Source organism: Paroedura picta, chromosome 9 (genome assembly GCF_049243985.1).
Source record: "Paroedura picta isolate Pp20150507F chromosome 9, Ppicta_v3.0, whole genome shotgun sequence".
Classification (NCBI taxonomy): Eukaryota; Metazoa; Chordata; class Lepidosauria; order Squamata; family Gekkonidae; genus Paroedura; species Paroedura picta.
The window spans coordinates 31,908,592-31,936,445 of NC_135377.1; the positions used below are offsets into that span (position 1 = coordinate 31,908,592).

The window sequence follows — 27,854 nt, forward strand, 5'->3', positions numbered from 1 at the left end:
TTTTACAATTATTTGAAATTTTCTGCTTGTGGCATTGAGCACTGTTTGTGAAAATTGAGCTTTAATCAACATAGTTAGTGTGGAAATGTTATAGCATCACTAACGTTGAAAGTCTTTTTCAGTGTTCACAGTAAATATTTTTATCTTGTCGTTTCACCATCTAAACTAGGTGTGATCATTGTCCCAAGTGCTGGTGTTGGTATTGTCATTGGAGGCTACATTATTAAAAAACTCAAACTTGGTGCCAGAGAGTCTGCAAAACTGGCGATGATCTGCAGCGGCGTGTCCTTGCTGTGTTTTTCAACACTTTTCATTGTTGGATGTGAAAGTATTAATTTAGGGGGCATTAATATACCATACACCACAGGGTAAGTGTCTTTTGCCTTTTTTATGTCATATAATTTCAGACAGCCAAAAATGATTTTTTCCCTTCCAATAAGAACATTAGGGAATCAAAGTGCTTTACAGTAGCACTCTGACAATCCAGCACAGGGATTCCTCACCTTTTCAAGTCTGCACACACCTTTTGAATTCTTATGCAGGGTAGTTGGCTCAACCAATAAATGGATGCCATCACAAAATGACTGCTATAGGAAACTGAGCCAATCACAATCTCAAGATTGAGGTTATATTTCACTTTTGTTGCAATTCTTCAATGTTTCAGGCAGAAGTACACTGCCAATCAGTAGCCCTGTGGGGCAAAAGCCCCCCACCTAGCCTTATCCACTTTCAAAAAACACCCGGATGCCTTGAAAGGTGTTGGTGGGTGCCATGCTGCTCACGGGCACCACATTGGGGACTCTTGTTCTAGCAAGAAACTTGCCTTTAGGAAGGAAGTTATAACATGGTCAAATGTTTGTGGGGTTTTGGTAACATATCTGTCTTGCAGAGAGGAGCAGCCTACATATCAGCATTGAATAAGTAAATAAGATAAAATAAATCTCTATCTGGTTCAGACTGAAAAGAAGTTATAGAAATCATTGTACAGCTATTAGTGCCCCACGAGCAGCTGGAATCTAGATCACATGTTAAATGGTTTGACACATAAGTATTTTATTTTAAGACAGATTGATAGCATCATTTCACAGCTGCTTAGAAACATTGTACAATTGAAGAAGTGACTCCTTTATTGAAGAGTCTATTGCCTATGTGATATCCTGTACCTGTAATACTGGTGATGTTATATTTAAGACTATAATTGCAACCACTGAAGAAGCAATAGAAAGCGGGATTGAATACATGGGACCCCGTTCTGGTTGCAAAATTTTTTAGGATTGCGTTTAATAAATTTCAAGAAGACACAATGTTTTGCCTATTGGTTTTGTTTGCTTTAGGTGTATAGAAACATTGTAAGGCAAACTGTCAAATTTGGCTTATTCTTATACAGTTCAAACATGCCTAATCACATGCAGTAAACAAAACCACTTAAAATTCATAATAAATAAAATAAGCATTCATAACTTGGATATATGGACCTTTCTAGTTTTGACATGCACAGGGGTAATATTAGTTTGGGCTTCTGACTCCTTGAACAGAGCAATTTTGCTAAGCTGGGTTTTCTGAATGTTCTGTGGTTAGTACTACTACTTCACAGAACTTTGCAGCACAGGGAATAGGAATGCCAGAGAAGATTATAGTAGTTACTTTGCATACTGCCTGCCTCCTGATCCGAGGAATACATCAGCATTCCAAACTCTGTTTATCCCTAGGTTTCTCATTTTACTCTGTGGATTAATCTTGTCTCTGTTTTTTATTTTACTGTGTGTTATCGGGCTTTTCTGGCCACATTCTAAATACAAGATTCTCTTTCCTGGAGTTTTCTCTTACCTGCCACAGCTAACTTTGTTAAATTCCTACTATAAATGTATTTGGAAGCTGCCAATTGAAATGGTCAAAGTTTATAGCCAGAGATGGTTTCAGGAGTCAGGACTTATTAGTTAAAATACCAGCTACATCCTAATGCTACAGTAAAATGAAATGGTTAAAACTGGTTATCTGAATACATGTCATGGTATCTGGAAATTATTGTAAATGTATCACTATTCAGTTTAATCTGTTCCACATAATACATTTTTGGTAAGACCTTGGAGGAGGAGCGTGTCGCATGGCTTAACACCCACTCAGGGCGGTTGTCCCACCTCTGAGTGCCTCCTCCTCCTCCAACTGGCTTGCCTGTCTGTCCAGCAGCCAGTCAATTGCCTTCCATCCCCCATCCCTTACCACCTCCTTCTCCTTCCACTTCCTTCTGAGGCTCAGAGGCTGCAGATCCCTGCTGTGTGAGAGCTGCCCCTGCCAGTGAGTTCCCTTCCTGGGGGCCTCCAGCCTCCAGCCTTTCCAGGTCCTGGGAGGAGGGAGAGGCCATCCAGAGTTCTTCTACTTCACCCGCCCAATCTAGCGCCCATTGTATTTCGAAATACAGTGGGCTTGGCCCCTAGCCTTAGAATATTTTAGCTTATTTTTTCAGGATTTAACAGCTTATAAAATGAAATTAACATTAAAAATATGGAACAATGCACAACCCTAACAGATCCCCATTTCCAAAACATCAAGCAGGTAGTGAAACATACGGACATCCCAAGCTGGAGATGATTCCAGTGGCATGGTGCATACAGGGCCACAAGCTGCGAGCCAGAGGTGCAGAACCACTGATGATCCCATTTCCCCCCCTTCGGTCACATGAAAATTGTAACTTGCTTCAAAATTGCAATATTAAGAATGCCATTTAAGTACCATAAGCACAGAATGCCATTTAAATGCTCTTATCTACATACTGGGAGACTGTCATTTGGCTGGAAGGGACAGAAGGGACATGACTGTAACAAGTTAATACGTAAAACAAAGAATTAAAATTCTAGAAAGAAATGTATAGCCAAGGTGTTGTGGTTGGAATCTAAAACTACGATCTGGAAGACTCAGGTTCAAATCCCCACCCTGATTTGAAGTTTGCTGAGTGACCTTGGGACTGACATAGCCTGGCCAACTTCACGTGGTTGTTGTAAGGATAAACTTGGAGGAGATAAGAACAAATGTAAACTGCTTTGGGAGAGAAAAGGTGGGGTATAAATGAAATAAAATTTAAAATCTCCTTTTACGGTCACACAAAACATCACTACTGGGAAATAGTATGATATTAAAATTGTATTTTAAAAGTGAATATACATATCATACTGCCTCTGAAGTCAGAAGAAACTATGATTATTCAGGAAGCAGACCTTGGGATAATGGCAGATAGCTTAGGGAAACGCTGTACCAAACACCTCCTTGTGTTTGGGGCAGTGAAGCCCTGAGCAAAAAGGCTGATTTTCCTTCTTATGGTGGCTAGGTACCTAATGCTCAGGTAAGTCTGTGGAGCAGGTGTCTAGAAAGCTAGCACCTACATTCCCTAAATAAATAAGGTAAAGGTAAAGGTATCCCCTGTGCAAGCACCGAGTCATGTCTGACCCTTGGGGCGACGCCCTCTAGCGTTTTCATGGCAGACTCAATATGGGGTAGTTTGCCAGTGCCTTCCCCAGTCATTACCGTTTACCCCCCAGCAAGCTGGGTACTCATTTTACCGACCTCGGAAGGATGGAAGGCTGAGTCAACCTTGAGCCGGCTGCTGGGATTGAACTCCCAACCTCATGGGCAGACAGCTTCAGACAGCATTTCTGCTGCCTTACCAGTCTGCGCCACAAGAGGCTCCCTAAATAAATAGGTGTTCTATAAATACCAAATGGGTTTGACTTGTGTGTGGGAGCAAATGCAGATTCTTTATTTTAAAAAAGCTGTTACCTATCATCTAAGCAGAGTACAATAAATAGCTTGGCTTTTTGACGAAAATGCATCCCAAGGCACCATGGAGTGCCAGTACAGTGGGAAGAGGGGTGAAGAATAGCTATGACAGAATGGTTCAGTATAAAATGCAGCTTTCAGCTGTGGGTAATGGCCGACCTCCCTTTCTCTGAGTATTTTGTGCTTACTCTGAGTGTTCACAGTTGGCTGCAAAAAATGGAAAACTACTGGAAGCTTCAAGTTAAAAAGATATTCTGCAAATTTAAGTTGACATATTCAGCCTTGTATTTGCTGATGTGCTATAATTCTCCTATGTCATCAGAAAACACAAGGACATTCTGTGTAAGTTTTGCAGAGCATCTGTATTATATCTCAGCACGACTATTGAGGACTTTAGACTGAAGACTAGAAATGCTCTGCAAAACTTATTCAGGAATTTGGTAGAAATTTTGACAGGGCTATTGTTGTATGTGTGTGTGCGTGTGTGTGTTTAATTCAAGGAAGTAATGCCCACTGGTTAATTTCTGAATGTTTTTGTTTGTAGAAGCTTTTTTGATTTTTTAAATAATGAAAGTCATGAGGCTTCTGTGTATGAGTAATCAGCAATTAATAGTGTCAGCACAATCAGAATTGTTTAATGGTTCCACAGCTACAAAAGGTGCAAACTCACAAAACCCCCTAGGTCAGGGGTAGTCAAACTGCGGCCCTCCAGATGTCCATGAACTACAATTCCCAGAAGCCCCTGCCAGCATTCGCTGGCAGGGGCTTCTGGGAATTGTAGTTCATGGACATCTGGAGGGCCGCAGTTTGACTACCCCTGCCCTAGGTTGTTCCAGACTAGATTTTCTAATGGCAGCATGTAAATTCCTTATTTCCCTTATATCCAGTTTCAATCTATATGTCTCTGTGTTAGTTGGGAATGTGGTCACATGTTTTATCATTTTCTGCTATTAATACATACTGCCCTTGTCTTTGTGTAGCCCTACTCTCACCATGGCACATAGGAATCTGACTGGTAGCTGTAATGTCAACTGCGGCTGTAAAATCCATGAATATGAACCTGTCTGTGGGTCAGATGGAATCACATATTTCAACCCTTGCCTGGCTGGCTGCATCAGCAGTGGAAATCATACTGCAGGGGTGAGTTTGTCATGCAACTGCTTACACATATTGTGTGTTATGCTGTGTGTGCAAAGAGGGCCAGCTTGACAGTTCATCACTTTTGTCTCTCCCTCATAGTAAAGTACATTGGGATTTTTTGAGTCATGCACATAATGGTGAACTTTTCAAGTCAAGCTTCCTTAATCAGATGCAAGTAGTTATAGCTGGTTCCTGTTGCCATGGACGGTAGTGGTAGCTGGATTAGTAGGGCAGTAGTTTAGATCCATACTTTATTATTTACAATTTAGCCCATTACTTGTATCTTTCTCTCTGGCACTGGATCCAATCTGTTGGAAACAGTATACTTTGTCTCCAACCTGGCCAAACCCTGAACTGTACAATAGGGAGCAAGTTCTGAGTCTCCTCAGTTGATGGAAAACTCTTACTCCACATTGCCTTCAGTAGATTCGAATGCAGGGGTGGCCAAACTGTGGCTCTTCAGATATCCATGGACTACAATTACCGTGATCCCTTGTCAGTATGCTGGTGTCCACAACATCAAAAAGGTCATAGGGCCCTGATCTAACCCAATGCCTTCCTTTGAACCTCACATACCAAATTTGAAACATTGTGTAGCAGTGTTGGTCTGCAGTAGAATGGCTAGATTCGACTCCAGCAGCACCAGTATAATTTTGGGGGTATCTTTCAAGTATCTTATGAAGGAGCTTTGATTTTTGAAAGCTTATACTTTGAAAATATTGTTGGTTTCTAAGGTGCTGAGGGACTTAAATCTAGCTGTTCTCAAATATGAGGTGAGGGGTAATCGAATAGGAGACAGACTTATGTAGGACACAATCAGTGGGAGGGAGGAGGTGGCCTTTCTCCCAATTCCCTCTGCATTAGCATTTTAAGAGGCACACAGAATGGTGGAACCCCATGTAAACTTGCCTATCGTCTGTGTCACTTCCTAGTAAGAAAGCAACCAAGAAATGTTGGTGTTTAATGCTCCTTCTCTTGCATTTCACAGATAAGGAATTATACTGAATGTGCCTGCGTTCAAAGCCGACAAGTTATCACACCACCTACGGTGGGACAGCGCAGCCAGCTAAGAGTGGTGATTGTCAAAACGTATCTCAATGAGAATGGTTATGCTGTGTCTGGAAAGTGTGATCGAAACTGCAATACGCTCATCCCATTCCTTGTTTTTCTCTTCATAGTTACGCTTATCACAGCATGTGCTCAGCCATCGGCAATCATAGTAACACTCAGGTGAGAGGTGTCTGAATTGTGTCTGAATCACCTGCTACACAGCCAGTGTCCAAATCATCCCCAGTCATCGGGCAAGTCATGTGTAGTTAGGGGGGGGGGTGATTGGCACCCATTTTACAGGGATGCTTAGAGGCAAGAAGGAAAAGGGAGTACAGTGGGAAAACTTCACAGTATGTGACCCCATTGAACAATTTGTCTGGAAGACCTCTTAAGTATTGATATGATCAGTGACTACCGGACTGTTCAATTTGACTGCTGTACTTCGCCGTGTATATCACAAATTGCTTTTTTTTAAAAAGGCGTTCACATTTCCCAATGCCTTTCTCCAGGAGAAATCTTACATATCATGCAGAAGCCCTAAGCATTCTGCTCATGGCTGCACCATAAGCTGACAAATTATCTTTTTGCTTGTATGTTACATAGAGGGGCTTGCCTATACTCACCTCTTTTGGTATTTGTACTAATCATGGTGTTCATGAAGGGGTTTTAAACCTCAGAAACGGAGAGAGAGGCTCAGTCTTGTGAATTTCATTGGACAGGGTGCTAGTATGTGGATTTATTTGCCTGCTCTGAATTCTTTGAAGATGGGGAAACAAATTAATAGGAATAGAAGCAAGATACCTTGGTCTGGTCATACAAGCCATACAAGCCATACAAGCCAGATCATACAAGGCATTTTTCATCGTGGTTCCTCAGCTGCAGATACATTTCTGTCAGTTCAGAACCTGATTTTCTGTTGAGCTGTTTTGGTGCCTGCTTTTGCAATATCTGCAGCATTTGGGCAAATGCATTCATCCTATTAGCTTATTCAAGTTAGGCTGATGATTTTTTTTTAAAAACTCAAGACAGATACTTTGCTGTTTTGTTATCTTAGTTTTGACTCTTTCTTTCTTGTGGCCTTTTCAGGTCAGTAGAAGATGGCGAACGGCCTTTTGCTCTTGGGATGCAGTTTGTCTTGTTAAGAACCCTTGGTAAGTGCAGAGGCCACTTTAAGCAGTATTGAAGATACCAACGTATATGAGGAAAGAGCACAATTCGATGCAGTATTTCATTTAGTGCCCTTTCGGGTCAATTGTTTAGTTAACATTTGAATATCTACTTGACGTCTGTGCCAAGGTGTTCATGAACTTCTTACTCACAGCATTGCTTGCTTCTTTTATTTAGAGCATTTTAGTTTTTACAGCACAGAAATTAACAGTCTGGTTAAAGCAGGGTCCAGTAATGCCTTAGTGACCAGCAAGAGTATCCAAGCTTTTGGGAGCCAAAGCTCCCTTAGTCAAAACAGATAGATTCAGTTTACAGTGCTGTACCTTGAACCATCCCCTGCTAACTCTTCTCCGATTCCAATTTATTTCAGCATACATTCCTACACCAATTTACTTTGGAGCAGTCATTGATACAACCTGCATGTTGTGGCAGCAGGAGTGTGGAGTGCAAGGATCGTGTTGGGAGTACGATGTGACATCATTTCGTTTTGTTTATTTTGGACTAGCAGCTGGTCTCAAATGCTTGGGATTCTTTTTCATTTCCCTTGCCTGGTATTCGCTGAAGTATAAAGAGGAGAAGCTGCCAAGGCCTAGGTGGAGGGCTTCACCTATCCACACAGTGAGCGAGTTAGTGGCTAATTCTGGAACTCAGAACTGTGCAAGGACTAGATCCTGCCCCACTTTTAGCTCTCGTGGTGAGCGCACGGAAGATCTCAGTCTGAGCAGTGGACTACAGTGCGGAGCACAGACATATTCTGGAACCCTTTCAGAAGCAATAAATATCTGTGTTGAAAAGACTGCAGAAGAAGCTGCTGCTGAGATATAAACCGCAGTTTTTGGCAACCTCCAATTACTTTGTAGGCGATTTATGTATGGCGCCTTTTGAAACACCTGTGCCTTCTCTTTCCTAATCTGCAAAAGATAATAAACCAACATGGCGTAATGCACAGACAGAACTGTGACTTATCTGAGGGCTGGCTCCCTTAGACCAACCCTGGTTGCTCTTCCCTCTGAAAATTGAGTTTTAAAGTATACTTGTGAAGGCTTCTGTTGCGTCTGCTAAATATGTTCAGAAAAGACGACTGGCAGCAGTGCAGTTCCTTGAGGATTAATGATCATTTTGTCTTCAAGCACAATTGGTCTCTGCCACCTATGCATCTCGGAGTGACTTTTCTTCTGTCTGCTGTTTATTTTTCCCAAATCTTTGATTCCATAGCATTGGAAAGTGGGCTGCGTTGAGTCATAACACGTACAATTATCTCCAGTTTGTCCTATCATCCCACAGCATGACTAGAAGCTATAGAATAGTACATGTGTATGTAGAGGGAAAGTCGGAAATGTTCAGGAAATAGCCTCACAATATTAATTTAACTTTTAATTTAAATGTTCATGACCTTAGCCTCACAATATGAATTTAACTTTTCAATGCTGCATCTCATTTTAGTACTTGGTTACTAACTAGTTAGCATCCAGGTTACAAAACGAATGGCAAGGCATAACAAAATGATGCTTTAAGACAGCTTTTAACTTTGCTTATTCGTGCAACTATCCGTGGAGATTATTCTGCCTCTCTTTCCAAATCCACACTTAAGCTCTCAATTGAAAACAAAGCTTCGGTGAAAGAACTAGCAAAATAACAGTGGATATTTTCCCAGGCAAGTGAGACGGAGCCACCATATCATGGATCCTATCGTCAAAGGAATGCCATTTTCACTTTTGAAATCAGAGTATTACAGTTTCTTGAACAGCGACTTTTCATTTTTAGAAGACCTCATAGGAGGACAGCATTGAACAACTGAGTATGGATCCATCTGAAACCACTAAGAAGCCAGCTTTCATTATATGGTTCAATTTATTGTTTCCTCAGTTCCCACTGCAGAATAACAATTTCTGACTGGCTTTTAAGGGTGCAATATAGAGATCATATTTATCAATGAGAATATTCCCACAAGTCCTTTTGACCAGTATAAAATGGTCTCTTATTTCTTAGAAGTTCTTTAGGTGCTAAATTGCTGTGCTGTTACCTCTGCCAGCTCATTGGTGTACTGCTTCATGTTCTTTTGAATGGAGAAGGGAGTTCCATTGTGATATAGTTTTTCCTTCTTGCTAGTAAAAGCTTCCAAATGAACTCAACACATGCAGTGAGGCCTTCTGTGACCTATTTTCCAGAGGCAGCCTCTGGGGCCGCTGGCCATGCAGTTCCTGAAACTCAGGGGATATTCACATGGTCTTTGATATAACGTCTCTGTTGGAAACAAATTGATCTCGTGTACATATTCATTTATGTATTCCCTTCACAGAGTTTTGTGGGTTGCAACAGCCAGAAACCAGTTCAGGGAGAAATGGTTTATCTGTGGACTGGAGGAAAATTGTTAGGCACTATCTCATAGGTGGAAGTACATTACTCAGTGGGTACAATCAGAACTCAAGTCTGCACGGCATCCCATACCACTGGGTTTTGCTATAGGCATAAGCAATATGAGGCCTTAGTTCATGCTGGAAAGTGGGAGAGAAAAAAGCTGTAGCTTTTAGGGACTGGCTGTCAGTTTTGAAAACCACTGGGGCAGGGCGCATGCATCAGGCCAGTTTGGGAAGGTTCTGCACTGAGTCACCCTTGTGCAAGCCTACAAATTGCCAATTTCTGAACTAAACAAGTGGCAACATTATCTTCTGTCCAATCACCGCGGGGCTCAGGGCTTGTGTCAGCTCAGAGCCATATTTCTTGGGCATGTCAGTTACTGAGATTGCCAAAACAGCAGCTGCCTTTAATTGTTTCCACTGGGCTGATGGTACTCATTCACTGGTCCACTGATGGCATCAGTCTTCACTGTGAGAGAAGGACTTGAAACAGTCTATGGAGCAGGAAACGATGCATCAAAGTGTTGTTTTCCCCTATATCACCAACATTCAAGTCTTAATGTTTTGCTATTTCAGATATGTATATATAATGTACAGGGAAGTAGACAGCCATAAGTAGTAATGTAAATACTAGTATAAAGAACTAATAATACTATACAAGCCTAATATTGCCTCCATTTAAAATAAAACAATTCTTCTGCCTCTCTCTGGTTGATTCAGTGTTGGCTTCACCCTCACCCTTTAAAACATTCTCCAAAGTTGCCTCCAGTGTTAACAGTCTGAGCTTACCTGGACATTTAAAAGCATTGTGTGGGTTTACATATTTATAGTGCATCTTACTACTATTGTTATACTCAGGTACGTGGTTGTAAGCTAGGGGGTGAAAAACTTGGGTTGCTGGCATTAGGATCTCACCATTTTATGCAGTAGGGAAGGACAACTTGTCCCTCCATGTCAACACACGGAATTGAATGCATTGCCAGTTAAGAGGCATAGATGTTGGTCTGGTGCTAATAAAGTTTATCTCTCCCATAGCACAAGCACTAATTTTAGTAACAGCATGTGCTTACCTTATGGCATTCTAGTTGTTTTCTGACAAAATGCCCATAATCATTAGGTTGAGCACAGTGTTGCCCTGCAAGTTGGTCATTTAGCTGTAAGAGAACAAAAATTAAAACTGGTACATTGTGTAATTGCTTGGCTGAAATTCTGATTTTATTTCTAACACAGCTTATGTGTCCTCCTGGCCCTTGCCAAAGCTGCAAACATAATGTATATTACTTCAGCAAGCTAATGATCCAAACATATTGTTTCACAGCTCTGCTAAGTTATAGAGGTACAAATTACATTCTTAGAATTGTAAAATTTAGAACAGAATTAGGTTAGCACAAACCTTTTGTGCCATTGGCAGTCACTAAATGTATGCTTCAGACTTGCTGAAAAGATGCAATACTTCTGGGGCGAAATAAAAAAAATTACAGGGGTGAATTACAAGGAACTATTCCAAGAAATATGCAATTTTGAATGTGTTGTTTTATTCTGCTGCTGCTGCACACTCCCATGTAAGCAAAGGCCACTTTGGCTATTGACTTCAAATGAAACAGCAGCATCCTGTAAATTATTACCAATTGTGGTACCTGAAAAGGAAAGGTTTTAATATTAATCAAGGGGTGAGCCAGTTAAAATGCTTTGTTGAATAAATATGTGAGCGTGGATAAAGGGAAGGCATTTGTATCAATTGTGCCTGTGATGATAAAGAATATTCATTTGGTGAACTTTAGTGTAAAGTAAGTTACCTTTGGTTTTTTAAAATTAATATTCTCAGTGGAGCAAAATGTTCAAAAACAATATGCAAGATACTGTAAAATCAACAACATGGACAGGGTTTGTTGTGAATATGCATTTGCAAGTGAGCCCTTAAGCACTTGATATTTTGAAATAAAAATGAATTCTCAATGAATAAATGTGCTTTTATTGTGTGATATCCCACCTCTGAGCAGAACCATATCATTCTGAACATTGTATTTGCCTTGTAGTGTTGAAAAACAAAGTGGTAGAAAACTTTACAAGGAAGAGTTGGACAATAGTCTCACAAAGTTTTATGGATTGCCGCTGATGCTTTACTGTGGCAAATAAGGAAGTGAATAGAAATTCCAGTTTAAACTTGCATATCCCTACCTGAAGCTAGCCATAAGAGTACTGGGATAAAATACAGTGGTCTTTTTAAATGTGGTCTCTTGTGCTTGGTGAGTTAAGCTATTGATTTTAAATTGCCTCAAATGAATCTATCTTGGATTTAAACAACTTACTGCTGTGAACAGTATAATTTAGCACAAATCTTAGCTGTGTGAAGTGAAATGTTTCTTTAATGACAAGGAAAGCTAATCTTTCATGAAGACTGAGGACCAGTTGTTGAGTACAGCAGCAAAACAGCCTTCAACATGTAATTTTAACTTTTAGAGCTATAAGAAATATAGCTGTAAAACATATGAAATTAGCAACCTAAAATTTGAAATTTAAAATCCCTGAAGAAATATTGTATTTTGTAGAAAATATAGAGGATTATAATGAAAGGGATGTTGGGGGGGGGGGGGACACACACACATCCTGTTTTATATTTGATAGTCTAAGTCTATAATGGTTTTTTATGTCTGTGATTTGCTATGTAGCACCTCCCCTCTTTGTGTTCCTTTTATACTCTAACTTGTTTTCTAAATTAAAAAAAAATTCTATAGAAATGTGAGTACCAGTGTCACAGCAGGGATTAAACGGACTGCATCAGAGCAGTGTTACAGTGACATCCAATGGCTGATAAGGAACAGCACTTTGTGTTCCTGCGACTGAGCAGTTTTATGAGACGCTGGTAAATTGAATATGAATACGTGTCTCAGATATGTCACAATTATGACAGTGGGCGTTACCACTGTTCCTTGCTGCTCCTAGTCAATTTGTTGTACTGATACAACTTGCAGAAATAGTAGGGGTTTTTTATCATGCCTTTGCGCAGACAGACCTTTATATTGGCTCACATGATATGGATTAATTGAGATATATATATTCTCAGTTCCGTGCCTCATTATTCAAAACACTCTGTTTTACAAAAGGACAGATCCTTGAAAAGTAATAATTGCACAACTCAATTCTACTTTCTGAAAGTAGAGTTATTAAATTGTTGCTTTAGGATGCTTAGGGCTGATCCTGCGTTGAGCAGGGGATTGGACTAGATGGCCTGTATGGCCCCTTCCAACTCTATGATTCTGTGTTAATTTTGGTTCAAATGTAGATCCAAGTGAAAATATAGCAGTCACTATGAGTCCCTTAGTCCTAGTTCTTAAAAGAAAAATCATTTTGATCGGAATCCTTTTTGAGACATCAATTCAGATCTCAACTCCCACTGCCATCTTTACTGCACAGGGCAATAATATTCACCTACCTATCGTCCGGCCTCTGTAAAACCTACTGGAATAAAGTGTTGAAACTCCGCAAAGTATCATACATAAATATTGTTTATCCAAACACTGAGTACTAGATAATCATGAACGTCTGTTTCCACTCCTAATTTTTGTGCAGGGGGTTGTAATTTAAATTCCTTTGTTTTTTAATGTTATCTTTCTATGAAATTTTAATTTTGCAGATTTCTGTGTAACAGGTATAGTGACTATTAAAAAAGTAGCTTCCAGACTTTCTTGAAGTCAGAATTGTTCTATAAATGTATTGCAGAATATTTATAAAAACAGAAGCCTAATAATATAAAAGGTTATATACAAGCATTCAAGACCATAAATAAGGGATTTTTTTTTGCCATTCAGCCCACAATACATACATGATAAACCACCTAGTTAATATTAACAAGTTTATGGAGTCTATCACGGGTTTTTCCTGCAAGTTATTAGAGGAAATTGTTGCCCTTTCTTGAAAAATGCTCATAAAACATCCCTTCCCCACTAACATATATAAGACATATCCCTATTTATCACTCAGATACTGGGAAAGCATGATTTTGAGATAACTTGTTTTGTTGTATTTTATTGTTTGGTCATTTGGATATTACTTCCCCCCCCCCTGAAAAAAAGAAAACCCTATGGATATCCTAAAATTTTCAAACAGTATTCAAGCAGTTAAAAAAAGAAAAAGTATGGCAAAGTGAGCAATGAATTTTAGATATAGTTGTACTAAAATAAAATGTTTAGTGCTTTATACATATACCCTATATGATGGCACCCACATTTTATTGCTCTTTGCTGGTAATCAATGCACATGAGGCATTTCTTCAACAAAACAAATGACCCAAAGCCATTAAGCATACCATGTACTCTGTGTACCGTGGAGATCTGAGTCCCCTATACAGATGCATGGCTTCTCGACAGGCAAAAAAGTAAGGGAGCTGACTGCAGTCTTGCACTAAGATGTGCAAACAGGAAATGGAGGTGAGGAGAGCAAGACAGGCCTGCCACTGTAGAACACAGCAATTACACAGGCATATTTCTGTTTGTTCAGACCCCTTCTTGGAACGGGGGCTTCTTGGGAGAAGCATCAGATGATCATTCTCCAATATCTTAAAACAAAACACTAACATTGTGGATCTTAATTCGTTATACCAAACAGTGAAGACTGGATTCAATTTAACTCCTGTATTAATCTTTCATTAGCTACATCTCTGAGGTAAACAGTTATCATAAATCAATCTGAACACAAAAGTTTAAATTTAAAAATTATTTCTGATTTGGATAACTGATCTTCACACTTCATGCCACGTACTGCTTTTCTGCCATCTTATTTGATTGGATTGCTATCACACAACATTAGCAAAGAAAGAACGCAGAGTACCAGATTAATAAAGGGTATGGCACACATAAAAGTGCAATATCATTTTACTCTGATGGTATGAAATTCCAGTGGTTAATGTTTTCAAATAAAAAAATGTATTTTTCAGAGAACTGAAGTAGACAGAAACAGTCATTGGCGGAGAACCATTCTCAGAACTGAGAAAATATTTTACTCCAGTCTTGTTTCAGGAAGTCTTCCTAGCAGTTTAGAAAAGAGAGTCTGCAATGCAAAACCAACTTAAGCATATTCTCTTTCCACTACTGCTAAGCAATAAGGCATGTTTCATGGTGTGTTTATGTGAAACACTCATTTCTGGTCTCATTAATTTGCTATGAGATATACTAATTATAAAATTTGGAGTGTCAATTCTCAGGGCTACTTTTATTTGCCAACAAATCCATAATAAGAATGTATGACTTAATAAGCCTGATGACTTAATGAGAGGAAAGGGGAAACGAGGCACTGCCTTCTATAGCTACAGGCTGTGAAGGTTCTTCTGAAAAATGTTCCCTTTTTTTCAATACCCTTTCAGTTTTATGCTCCACAATTAATGTGTTTAAAGCCTGACGAATAACTGCTTCATCTGAGTTTGTAGGAAGGTAGATCTGTTCTTCAAAAATGTCTTCTGCGGAGTTACTGTCTGGGGCAGAATCTTTCTGAAGAATGCTAACTGGTTGTAAGATGAAGCTATCTCTAGACTCCAGCTCTGTCAAATCATTCCCACTGAAATTCATTTCAAAACTAACTGGGTCTTCGGCCTCTAGCAACGTTTTGTCTTGGTGACTATTCCAGTGTGTGGGATGTGGATTCCTTTTTTCAGGAATGTCATTGCTTAATTCAAGTGTGCTATCCTGATGAAATGTAATTGCTCTCACAGTCAGGGCCTCTAAATCTGTTGGCATGATAGGCTGCTCCTCTTGGGCTGTCAACCAACTCGAACCTTCGTCTGATCCAGCAGAGCTCATTTCCAGCAAGGACAAAGTTGTGGATGATTCATCCAAATATCCACTGGCATGAGCAGTCTGAGTCTTTGCTCGTCCATTTTGCTCAGAATAACTGTTCAGCAGTGCAAAGATTCTATCTACATCCTTCAAGTAATTTGTCCAGTCATCAGGACTAAGTTGGTAGTCATTCCTGGATTCATATAAGCTTTCATTTATGCTGTACAAATCTTCCAGTCCTTGCCAGTTGACATTTTCGCTGTAGTCTGGCAACTTAGCCTTCCCATCCATGCCATAACTGTCCTCTGTAAGGAAAGATGAAGAAACTGTTGACAACAGCCTGAAGTTGACTATCAAACACATTTGCTATCATGCTTTCAAGTTGCTAGGAAATGCCTCTTCACACTTGATCACATTGCATCATGGAAAAAGGAAATAATTTAAAAATAATATGCTATGTTTCTTGGTTTTCAAATGTGCACCTTTTCAGTCTACAGTTGAGTCTTCTGTAGTGTTCATTTCACTTTCATTGGTTACTTTTGCTCTTATTAAAAGTGATCTTTTAGAAATCTCAGCTGATGAAGGTGAAATGAACACTAGAAGACTCAGCTGTAGACTGGAAAAGTGCACATTTGAAAACTTTAACCAAGAAATAGTCAGGTGCAAGTAGATAAAAATAACAGAAGCTACCCATAATACCAAAATCAAAGTGTGTGTGAAAACATCTGTTGAAGCACTACTTCCTGACTCAACCAAGACCTTCTAATCATTTTAAGAGTTAAAGAGGGAGACTCTTTGTTCACTCAGATTTTTTCCCCTACCATTAATCAGTTAACAAAAAAAAAAGTCAACAGTGGCACTATTTTTCAGGATAAACTTGGCAGCTAACTCTGGTTTGAGGCTTTCAATAACCTTAATAGGTGGTGCCCATTAGGAACATAGCAACTCCCAGTGAGAAGGCTGTGTCCATCCCCTTCCTAGGGAATGGCCAGATTCTTACCTTCACAGCACAGGATGTTGAAAATAGGAACAATCTCTTAAAATATTTTTTAATGTACATGGCACAACATAGAAGGAAAGGGAGAACACTCGGCAAGATACTTCCAAAGTGGAAATTATAAGAACACCAACCAATATTATAAGAACACAACAATCATTAGTGTTATATTCACAAAAAACATAAGTGATACAAGAGGTTAAGAGCAAACTACACATAATTTTTTCATATGGACTTTTTTTTAAAGAAAAGAAACACTGAAGGTAAGTGGCCAAGATATTGAGACACTAGAGGAGCATATCGTGTGGACTCTTCTTGTGCTCTCCTTTTGGACTCAACACCAAGTTTCAAGGAAAATGGATTCTGGTACAGTAATAAAGAGTACAAAAGAATTATGCTCAGCTCATTTTGGAAATAAAAGATTTCCCCATAAGGTCTCTGTGGTAATACAGGGGAAGTTGGGATAATCTCCCATTTCCTAATAGGAGGAATAACTCAGTGGCAGCTGAGAAAATTCCTTTGAACTCTAGGTATCTCAGTGGCTTCTGGGATTGTTGGTGGTAAGACCCTGCCTCATTTACAAATACCCTTTGTTAAGCATGCCTGCACCCTGCTATGGCTTAGCCATCACCTTTCTGGATTGGTAACATACTGGAATGTATCAGTTTAAGCCCAAGAGGCTGAACATCAATATCTGCATGCAAGCAGTCATGGGAAAAGGTACACTCTAGCTAGACTCCATTATGTCCAGTAGGTAACTTTGCAGCTGACTTGGCTGAATTGCTAATTCTTCCCTTTTTATTATTATTATTATTTATTATTATTATTATTATTAATTAGATTTATTTCCCACCACTCCCCGTAGGCTCGTGGCGGGTCACAATAGTCTTATCCCCATTAAAATACCCATTAAAAGACTTTAAAAACAATCCCAACATGGCGGAAGCTCTCATTATTCCTATCCCCTGCTATCAGAGCGGCAGGGAGGGTGGGGAGGAGATCTAACTTACTAGGTCTGGGGGGGGATGCTGGCACTCATTCGCTGACCCCAGCCTCAACCAAAAACCTGGCGGAAGAGCTCTGTCTTGCAGTTCCTGTGGAAAGCTGGTAACCCGGGAGCTCATTCCACCAGGTAGGGGCCAGGACCAAAAAGGCCCTGGCCCTGGTTCGAGGCCAGGCGCACTTCTCTAGGGCCAGGAACGATCAGGAGATTCTCCCCCGCTGAGCGTAAAGCCCTGCAGGGGATATAGGGCAGTAGGCGGTCCCTCAAGTATGTGGGTCCCAACCCAGCAATGTGGGTCCCAACACAACAATGATACATTATCTGCAAGACCATTGCCTGCCCCAGAAGGTTTATTAATCCCATCTTTGGCTAAATATCTTTCCTGCTCTACACAAAGCAAGCACCCCCAACTCAAATTACCATCCATTTCTAGCCCAGGAATGTCAAGCTCCCATGTGTAATTAAGTACCTATTCAGGTGGATCGTTGGCACCTTTTGTCTGTGCTTGGGAAATCCCTCCTTGGGGCTTCCTCAATCATCACACAGATGGAGAATTTTCTGGTGACATCATGCTGGCATTATCAAGATACCTGGCCAGACTATCAACCTTTAAAATTTTCTTTAGCTTTGCACCATTAATCCATCAAGCACATTATAGAGCTGCCATGCCTAATCTTAGCCTCAAGATACAAATTGGGCTACAAAAAGAAGACAGAAGGTAGTCATTCTTGTGTCATATTTTGACTTTCCATATGCAAGCTCAGTTTGCAGGCCAGGCTGCTTCTTCTTTCCTTCCAGTACTAGACCACTTCACATTGGATGGTAATTATAACTTTCTCTGGCCCAAATCGTAATCCCCTTTGGACCCAATCACCTCTTTTATTTCCTCTGTGTGTATGCTTGTATGTTAGAGATTTTTATTTTCTTTTTGAATAAAAATCCTTTTAAAATTAAATTCTACTAAAGGCTGCTTCTGCCTGAGATTTCTGGCTAGATCCTCCCCCCATATTAGTTGGTGGAGAGTCCTGCTTTTTACGGCCTCTTGCAAAGCTTTGTCTCCTAGAATTGCTATTCAAGAGACAGGTCTATTTCAGGTAACAGTGAGCTCCCATTTCCTGAGGGTGGTAGAGAAATGTACATCCTGATTCTTCCACTGCCAGAAGATTTCTCTGATTGGGATAGGAAATGGCAGATTACTCCAGTTTTATTAGTTAGTGGATCTTAATAATATCCCTAGCATACCAGTTGCTGCTAGCTAGGGCTTGATTTCAGTTTCCTGTACTGCTAACATGGCACACCACTGTCAGACAAAAATGCTACAGAAGGCAACACACACATTATTTTTTACATGTTTAAAAGCCCAGACTCTGGTATCCCAGTAGTGAAACATTTGTCACTTGTTCAGTGGCACGTTTAACAGCAATATGTTCTGATTTTCAGCCTAATTTGGGTTGGAATTCAACAGCACAAAGCTCAATACTTTATGTCCATCATGAATTGTCACAGTTGGATAAACAGAGACACTATTACATTGCTTATTTGGAGCTTGAAATCAAGCTTTGTCACATTCATTACATTAAAAGCACTGTGGAGTTGACATTCAAGAGCTCTTCTGTCAAAATTTTAAAGTAATCATCTAATGCCTAAGATATATGAGTTGGAGGTCAAGGTTAATTCATTTCTTGAGAGATATGACTTGCCTAGCTGGAGGGATTCTTTGAGGGATGCTGCAATCAAATGGATACTCTTATTAGCTGAAAGTAAGCCCTATTGAATATAATGGGATCTATATGTGAGACAATATTACTGGGATCAGACTCAGTGAAGGTGGGGAGGTTAGTAGGAAAGGAAAAGTTCCGAGTGATCAAACTACTTGTAATCAGTACAGTCTGTTAACAATTATGAGTCCACTGCATGGCCTTTATCTTTACATAATATATTATAAGACCTTAAATAAGGGTCTGCAAAATCATGGCTCCTTCTAGTGCCTGTTTACACCATACTGCAGAATATTCTAGATTAGCGGTCCCCAACCTTCTTGTAGTCGGGGACCGCCTCAGAGGGTGGGAGAGAGCCGGCGGCCCGGCCACAGCAGCTGCACGTAAATGCGCACGCGCAGTTGCAGTGCATGTGCGTTTCCGCCACTAGGTGGTGCTAACGCGCATGCGCAGAACAGCCGCACTTGCACGTTTTCACCAGCAGGGGGCCAACACGCATGCGCGGCGGCTCCGCGCGTGCGCGTTTGCGTCGCTGGCGTGTCAGCGGCCGCGCCTACCTCTTCACCCCCTCTCGCTGCGGGGGGAGGGGAAGGCAGCCGCGGCCACTGGCGGCCCGGTACCATGGCCTTAACGGCCCGGTACTGGGCCGCGGACCGGGGGTTAGAGACCTCTGTTTTAGATCTTATGTACAAGGCCATTAAACAGGCTGCATGAGCATAACCAATGGTGATTTGTTCCTCTATATGGAGGGTTTCCAGGTAAATTTTGCATATATGTCGGCTTCCAGCACTAGGCAAGTCTCCCATTATGGTCTTTGGAAATAGGATTCTACTACTTCTACTACTAGACAGAAAAGTTAAAGCCATGGTAGGAATTAGAGTAGTAATTGCAAGCTACCTGCAGGGAACAGCAGGAAACCTATAGAATTCATTTCTGACATGAGAATCATGCTGCAAGCAGTTTTGTAAAACACTATGATATGATTTTACCTCTTCATTGATTCACCCAAACAAATATTATCTGAAAACAAACCTTTTAAAGCACACAGAGTTTCAAGGGTTGCCATAAGTCAGAAATGTGACCACACTTAACACGCATTCAATACAAACTTTCCATTTGTGTTACATGCAAAACATATGGTTTACATATCACTTGTCAAAATAGGCCATAAGATAGGACCCAACTATCCTGGCTCAGGTCCAAATCTTGGAAGTAAGAACCTGTATAAACACAGGTTTGAAAAGCCCAATTCATACACAATTAGTCAACAATTCTGCATTGGATTGTGTGACATATAACATGCAGAGCTATTTTATCTAACTGCCATATGAGAGTAGTTGCTAATAGTGACCATTACAACCCAAGACTTGCTTGTGAGCGTACTTTAAAATGTAAAAACCCTAGGGAAAGGGTGTAAACTGTAACAAAAACAGGAACTTCAACTTTCACAAGCAATAAAAAAGTCACACAAAACAACATACCTTTCAGAGTGGTGTGCCATAATCCCCCCCCCCAAGTGTAAGATGGAGAATGAATTTCATAGCACAACAGGATTAAAACAGAGTGAGCTGCATGGGGTTGTAGTCGGAGCAATGCTAAATGTCAAGTGGTTAAGTGGCCAGGTGAACAACATTGGTAAAAACCAATGGCTGGGTGAGGAACACGGTTAGGTGCTCACATTCAGCAAAATCTACACAGGGTGCAATGTGCAGAATGGAGACATTAGTCGAAATGGATTGGGACATGCAATTATTTGGAAAGAAGCTGCTGAGGAGAATAATAAAGGGTTGGATACCTGTGTGGATCATAGCTTCCTCCATCTTTATTTCCTGATATAGGAAAATACAAGAGTAACTTTTGTTAGTATTTAGATTTGGTAAAAATCATTCACAACGTAGCTTTCCATGCACAGCGTCTAATTTCTAAAAAGAAATTTATTGTGTTATAAATAGATAAAGCAAAAGTCCAACCGAGATACCCGGTAAGGAATGCTCTAGAATTATTCTAAAGCAGAAAAAAGTAAATGTGGTCAATTTTAAGAGAGGGAACTATTTCCCCCCATAAAAGAAACAGAGCAAAAAATTTGACAAATCAAGAGATTAAAAACTCTGAGTCAACCGAAGTGAAGTTTAACATGCTCATGAAATCTAAAATACCACCTTGGGGAGGGGTTGCTGAATAAGGACCCAGCTGTAAGAGGCTTGGGTAGGGCCCGGGGTTGAAAAATACCTGGAGACAGTTTGGGGGTGGAGTGGGGCCTGAGGAGGGCAGAGTTTGGAGTGGAAAGAGCTCAGCAGGGTATAATTTTTTCAAGGGAAACTGGTCTGGGCCATCTGAAGATCAATTGCAAATTGCATTTTGCAATACTGAGAGCTCTCCAGCTGCTACCTTGAAGTTGGCAATCTTTGGCTTGAGGCTCAGTAGTAAGGCTTGATGACTTAGGGCTACTGCCTAAGCAAATTCCACTTTCATCATAGGCCAAACGAGGACTGAGATGCTCACGAATATATGTTAAAAAGATGGCACGGTGTTGCTCTGCTTTGTGGAAATACCAGATCAGCAGAGTCCTGGAAACCCAGTTCATGAAAACAGTGAGTGGCAACAGAGAAGCTTAAAATGAATACAAACAGCTAACGGAAGAGGAAGGCCTGGCAGCATTTTAGAAGGAAGAGATAAGGAGCTCAAGCCTACCCAAAAATCTCTGGCTGTATCTCCATTTCCAGGGGTGCTTGGGTCAAATGGAATTATTTATCAGTGAAGAAAAGAACTTTGCATCATTCTGAGAACCTGTGTTCTGGGTTATGATATCACACATCCCAGCTTTTCCAAACACAACATTTTACTATAGGAAGCCAGAGCACAGTGCCCAAATATTCTTTGGTAAGTAAAATCAGATCAGCTTGCTTCTGTCATGATTTAGCAATTATGCATTCATTTCTAGGGACAGTAAAGTGTTAGCTGTACTTTGGTTTTCAAGTTCACCAAGCTTCTACCTGAAAGTATTACCAGCACCGTATGTCAGAAAGCATGATTTAAAAGAAGGCACACTTTACCATGCCTTTGATGTAGCTGGCAAAAGAAAAGGAACCTTAAAGGAATTCAAAGCAGCTTAAAAGAACATTTTGTTACCTGTATTGAGTCCCTTTGGTCTTGGATTGCATTGCTTATAACCTTGGCAGCTTCGTAGCTCCATGAGTTGAATATGTAATTGGTTCAAAATGCCTCTTTCTATAGTATGTACTGTATTTGTCAGCTTGATATAAATAGAAAATAAATGGTATTAGGGTCTACAATGGCACTGGATACAAAGGGTATGATCTTCCAGCTATTTAGAAGCCCACACAATTGCACTGAAGCTAATTTATGGCTGCCTGGTAGATAACATTTGCATCACAGTATTTCCATGCCAAATATATTACTGTTTCCCTGCTGCAGTTGGCATCAAAACAAAAGTACAAAATGCTACACTACAGGGGCCATGGCTCAGTGAATGTGCTTTGAATGAAGGAGACCAGATGTTCTACCTCTGGTGTCTCTCCTAAAAGGATGCCAGGTAGAAGGTCATGAAAGTCCTCTGTCTGTCTAAGATGCTGAAGAATGACTGGCAGTCAGCAGAGAATATTAAAATTCAACAAACCAATGGCAGCCTCATAAGTACCCTTGGCCTTGTGTACAAGCACAAACTTTACTAACCTTGTTTCTGAATAGTTTTCAAAATGAATGTACCTGGTAGGGGTCAGTGTTCATGTCAAAATACTCCAGGAATCCTGTAGCAAACTCACAGAAAAGGAAGTTGTGTGTTTCATTAACGGTTCGCAAACACCAGTAAGTGTTGTTGTTTGAACTCGTGCAAGCACAAAATGATCCCACTGTTGGAAGGGAAGAAGACAACTTTAAACAAACAGTGCACACCAATTCACCCCCATATAGAAAGGGTAATGCATGCCAAGAAAAAACAGACCAGCCTTCTGAGTTTGGTCTTTCATGTGTTGTTAAGAATATGATGCTTTGGGGGCAGTGCTTGTACAACTGAAAGCACAGTCACACTACTGCATTAATTCCCTCATATGTATGCCTAAGGTTTCACTGTGATATTCACCAGTCCCAGGAGCAGGAGGGACAGGTTCTAGGGAGCCTCCTCCACATCTGTCAACCCAATAGCAATATCCAGCTGTTTAACTGGGGAACAAGGACAGGTGTCTGAGGTGGAGCCCAAAGTATTGTTCCATCACAACTTGTGTTGCCTGCTACCCTTCTCCCAAGCACTCAGGTGCCCCCTATTGTATGCATCCTCGTCACTTCCTCTGCTTGGGAACCTGAGCAATCAACGCTCACTTCCTCTCTGCAACACAGCATGCAATAGCTTCCCTATAGCATTTCCCAAATGCTCACAAGCATTCCTGCGACCCGGAAAGAGTTCAGAAACAGGGGTGGGCATGAACTGGACCATGATGCAAAATTGATCACAATTTTGGTCCTATTTGTGGTTCGTTATCAAAACCGAGGATGAATCTAGTTCATCGCTAGAATGGAAAGCAGGTCTCCCTTTAAACATCTGCTTTCTGTTTCCTGGGAAAGCTGCAAATCCAGCGGAGCAATGGAGGGTGGGGCAGCTGTTTGGGGGGCTTTCCTGTGCAGTCCATTTAACAGGACTGCACAAGAAAGCTGAAGGTGTTGAAATGCTGGGAGTGCTTCCCTAGCACTCACCTGCTTTTCTGGCTTTCTTGTGCATTCCCTTTAAAGGTTAAAGGGACTGCAGAGGACAGCCCAAACAGTTGGGTCATAGGAACCAAGCTGCTCCTTGTTGCTCAGTTGTTTTTCAGGATTTCTAGAAACCACGTATAAAAAGACTGCTGTTTATGAAGCCATGAACCAGTTTGGTTTGTGAACACATCTCCTAGGTTTGGTTGATGGTTGGCTGCAAACCAACACAAACTGAAGAGATTTTTGTGAATTTGCTCCGTTCTCTTTGTTTACTGCATATCTATGGTATATGTCACTCTGGGCTTTAACATATTTGTAATATACATGGGCTCTGACCTGGATGGCCCAGGGAAGTCTGATCTTGTCCAGTCTCTGAAGCTAAGCAAGGCTGTCCCCAGCTTGTAATTTTGTAGGAAGATCCCATGAGTAAGGGATGAGAATTTCATCCCAGTTGGTGAGGGAGTTACATCCAGAAAGCCAGGGTTGCTATGCAGGCAATGGCGAATCACCTTGCCTCAAAACTTTACAGAGCCATTGTAAAGCGGCTGAGACTACATGTCACTACAGTATGCATGGATTTCATTTAATAGAATTATTTTTAAAAATATTATTTGATTTTAAATGTGTTTTTAAAATATATGGGGGGGGGGTCATCCGATGTAAATCACAGATATTTCTTCAAATACGAACCATATTTGGCTCAAAGTATTTTTCCTATTCAGCCATGCTCCAGAGCAAATGCATCTATTGTCTTCCAAGCCCTCAAGTGCTTATGCCCTTCCCTATTCCCTCCCACATGCGTCTGCTAGAAATGGTCCTCACAATTCCAGAACGGAGCTGTCTGCCAGTGATTGTTATCATGAGTAAAGCAAGTGAGTCCAGGAAGGCTGCATTCGTCTCCTTTCTTCTGACGCTTTTTGCTTTTTCGTTCTTTCTTTCTCCTGCGGTTCTCTTTGAAGAGTTGAAGCTTGCCATCCACCTCTTGGGCTGCTTCCCTAATAAAATGCAAGCACATATAATGAATAAGGGCATCATAGTAAGTCCTCCTCTAGACCCTAATGGTAAACATAAAAGCAAGTTTTTATTGCAGGAGAAAGAGCAAAACTAGTTTGTTTCTGAGTTTCACCCACCCTTGATTTCCTGAACAAGCAATCCCTGTTGTCAGATAGCAAAACTTAAAATGCTGAGACTAGATGCATGCCCTGTCCTGTATGGCTGAGGCTACCTTGATCCTGTCACCTCTCAGAAGCTAAGTTGGGTTGGTCTGGGTTCGTATTTGGACTGGAGGCCACCAGGAAAGTCCAAGGCTGCTACACAGCGGCAGGCAATAGCAAAGCGCCTCTAAATGTCTCTTGATTTGAAAACCTTCCCACGTCACCATACGTAGGCTTTGACATGATGGTACTTTTCCCCACCACTAGATGCATTACTGTAAATATTACCCCAGCAAGGCTGGTATATGAACACTTCATGCATTGGCAGGGACCACAGTTAAGTGACAGAGTATGTGCTTTGCATGGTGAACGCCTCAGATTCAATCCCTGGCATTTCCAGTTAAATTATCTCAAGTGACTGGTGTTCTATGACTGAGACCCCAGAGAACTGCTGCCTGTCAGAGAATGCAATACTGACTATGACTGATCAACTTAAGGCATCTCATACTATGTGAGCAGCAAAAGTCTTACTTCCCACTGCTAATATCGCCAGAAGGCGAAAGAAATTTTCAGTGGCCAGCACCGAAGTGATGTTGGCTCCTATTTGTTAGGATGACCAGGTCATCCACAGCTTTCCTACTAAGAGCAGTAAAAGCAATGACAGAAGCCGAAATAGTGCTGAAACAAAGCTGAAATAGCACATATTGCATAGTATTCAATGACAGGAGCACCAGAAGAGCCAAGGATTGGTGATCTGGGTGGTCTTGGCACTGAAGGTGACTGTATTGTAATTTAGAAGAGGGAAAAAGTCAACAGGTAATGCCATTTTCCATAATGATGTGTTACAGTGAATACACCATATGTTTATAGTTAACCTTCAGTTTATAAATATGATTGTCCCTCAAAGGAAGGGGGCTGGACTTCCAAAACTTGTTCTTGAACACAAAGGTAATAAACATGATGTATCTTGTGCTAGGAGTCCTAAGACTTAGAGGTAACAAAATACAGTATTTTAAAGAGTAAACACATTTTACACCACTGAATGAATATTTGTTATTTTTATAATCATATACAGTATGAAAATTCATTTGTCCATCGTAGCCCATATGCCCCATTCACATTTTACAGTGAACACTGATACAACATGCATAAACATTCATACACTGATTTGTAAAGGAAGAGGCAAAGGGGATTCATTTTACAAAGGGAACTGGGAACCAGTACCTGGATATATGTGCTGTTTCATCACATATTCAACTGTATGTGCACTGAATGTAACTTGAAAACAGACTGCGTGTGTGTGCACTGCAATTTGTAAACAAGCTGGTGACACACTGCAGTAAAGAAGAAAAAGAACGAGAGAGGCTTACTTGAATGGATGAAGATGACTCTTATGCTTTTCTTGAGCCTTCACTCCCTTTTCTTTACTATAATAGCTGAAAGGAAAACATTAGAACAAACAGATTTTTTTCACAACATTAACATTTTAATTTCGTTAAATGTTTGCATAAAAGCCATTACACTAGTAGATTCAAGTGAGTAGCCGTGTTGGTCTGAAGTAGCACAACAAAATTAGAGTCCAATAGAACCTTTAAGACCAACAAAGATTTATTCAAGGTGTGAGCTTTCGAGTGCAGGCTCTCTTCCTCAGACTAATGAACAACCATCATAACAGTGGAAATATAAGGCAAAAGCTAATTATGGTGAATTAGTAAACTTTGTCACAACATCCGAATTCAGCCATATGATAAGTCTGCTAAAACAGCCAATCAGTCCCCTTGAGTTCAGTTGTAGTACATAAAAACATTGGAGAACTAAAACTGTCTATGTTAGTAATTAATGGCTGTCACTAGTAGCTTAATCACAAACTTGGACAGCATCAGGTACTAAACTATTTCAACCCTCTGTGACATATACTATTATGCAAAAAAATTTGGTTTATCATTTACACAACCACAAAATATGGAATTAGATCCCACACACAGATTCTGCTACCAACTGTACCTTTTCCCCAGCATAAGAGGATATTCTATTAAAGGAAGGCTCCTTACTCCAGAGGGAAGCATTGCTGCCAATGGAACAGATCCACAGCATCCAAGCAATGGAAATATAGCAACTAATCTAGTCCAAACTCATCATATAAAAAAGTATTTTTAGAAATCCATAAGCTGTATCCTGAATTTATTGGGATGACTTCTTTCAAGTGTTTCCCACAAATATACAGTTTGTTGCATACGGCATTCCATACTGTTGAAATTTATTAAATGAAGGGAAAGAAGAACAGGAATTGTCTTTGTCATGCATGTTGGTTGTACAATATACTTACGTAGGCATGTGTATAATCTCAGTGTCCATTGTTATACATGTGATTCATGTAGTTTAAGGTGTTGTAGCCTGATTCTAAAGACCATTTTGTTCAACTTTTATTCTATTTACCTCTTTTTGCTGCAATCACATTCATCAGGTTTTCGGCGTTTTAGATGTCCTCTCACTTCTCTCAAATTCTTAATTTTATCTTGGAGAGCCTCAATCTGTAAATAGCATCAAGATGCAGGAATAATTATAATTATCATAATAATCTTATCTCTTAGCACTGCTAGCAGTATTCTCCACATTAAAACTGTCACTTATGGCCATTAGCTGTTAATTCAGGGCAAGAGATGTTCCATAGCCACCCCATGTGTTTATGTGTTATGTGTTATGTGTTTATCCATGTGTTTATGGATAAGCAAGAATTTGAATCTAGATCTTTCATTTTCCAGTGCAAAATTTAGGTGATTCCTTTTGCATAAAGGTAAAGGTAAAGGTAACCCCTGTGCAAGCACCGAGTCATGTCTGACCCTTGGGGTGATGCCCTCTAGCATTTTCATGGCAGACTCCATAGAGGGTGGCCTTGCCAGTGCCTTCCCCAGTCATTACCATTTACCCCCCAGCAAGCTGGGCACTCATTTTACTTTGGATGGAAGGATGGAAGGCTGAGTCAACTTTGAGTCGGCTTCTGGGATCGAACTCCCAACCTCATGGA

At 40.5% G+C, this 27,854-nt stretch overlaps 2 protein-coding genes across 12 annotated transcripts in view; one reads left to right on the top strand and one right to left on the bottom strand.

Moving 5' to 3' along the window:
- Positions 1 to 11,432, top strand: part of SLCO5A1 (solute carrier organic anion transporter family member 5A1) — a 61,507-nt gene extending 50,075 nt beyond the window's left edge. For 2 of the 4 annotated variants that reach the window (XM_077352201.1, XM_077352202.1), the window contains exons 5-9: positions 170 to 368; positions 4,752 to 4,911; positions 5,900 to 6,141; positions 7,048 to 7,112; positions 7,499 to 11,432. In XM_077352201.1, the coding sequence (XP_077208316.1) occupies positions 170 to 368; positions 4,752 to 4,911; positions 5,900 to 6,141; positions 7,048 to 7,112; positions 7,499 to 7,953 (1,121 nt within the window). In that variant the 3' untranslated portion in view covers positions 7,954 to 11,432. The remainder of the gene's footprint in view (positions 1 to 169; positions 369 to 4,751; positions 4,912 to 5,899; positions 6,142 to 7,047; positions 7,113 to 7,498) is intronic. The other 2 variants (XM_077352199.1, XM_077352200.1) reach the window with 1 other exon arrangement.
- Positions 11,433 to 11,434: 2 nt separating this feature from the next.
- The window catches only part of SULF1 (sulfatase 1), a 113,298-nt gene continuing 96,878 nt past the window's right edge, over positions 11,435 to 27,854 (bottom strand). For 7 of the 8 annotated variants that reach the window (XM_077352193.1, XM_077352191.1, XM_077352194.1 and 4 more), the window contains 6 exons: positions 27,266 to 27,360; positions 26,200 to 26,265; positions 24,498 to 24,670; positions 22,698 to 22,840; positions 22,101 to 22,224; positions 11,435 to 15,558 (listed from right to left, as the gene is read on the bottom strand). In XM_077352193.1, the coding sequence (XP_077208308.1) occupies positions 14,747 to 15,558; positions 22,101 to 22,224; positions 22,698 to 22,840; positions 24,498 to 24,670; positions 26,200 to 26,265; positions 27,266 to 27,360 (1,413 nt within the window). In that variant the 3' untranslated portion in view covers positions 11,435 to 14,746. Of the gene's footprint in view, positions 15,559 to 20,766; positions 20,801 to 22,100; positions 22,225 to 22,697; positions 22,841 to 24,497; positions 24,671 to 26,199; positions 26,266 to 27,265; positions 27,361 to 27,854 lie in introns of all 8 variants that reach the window. The other variant, XM_077352198.1, reaches the window with a different exon arrangement.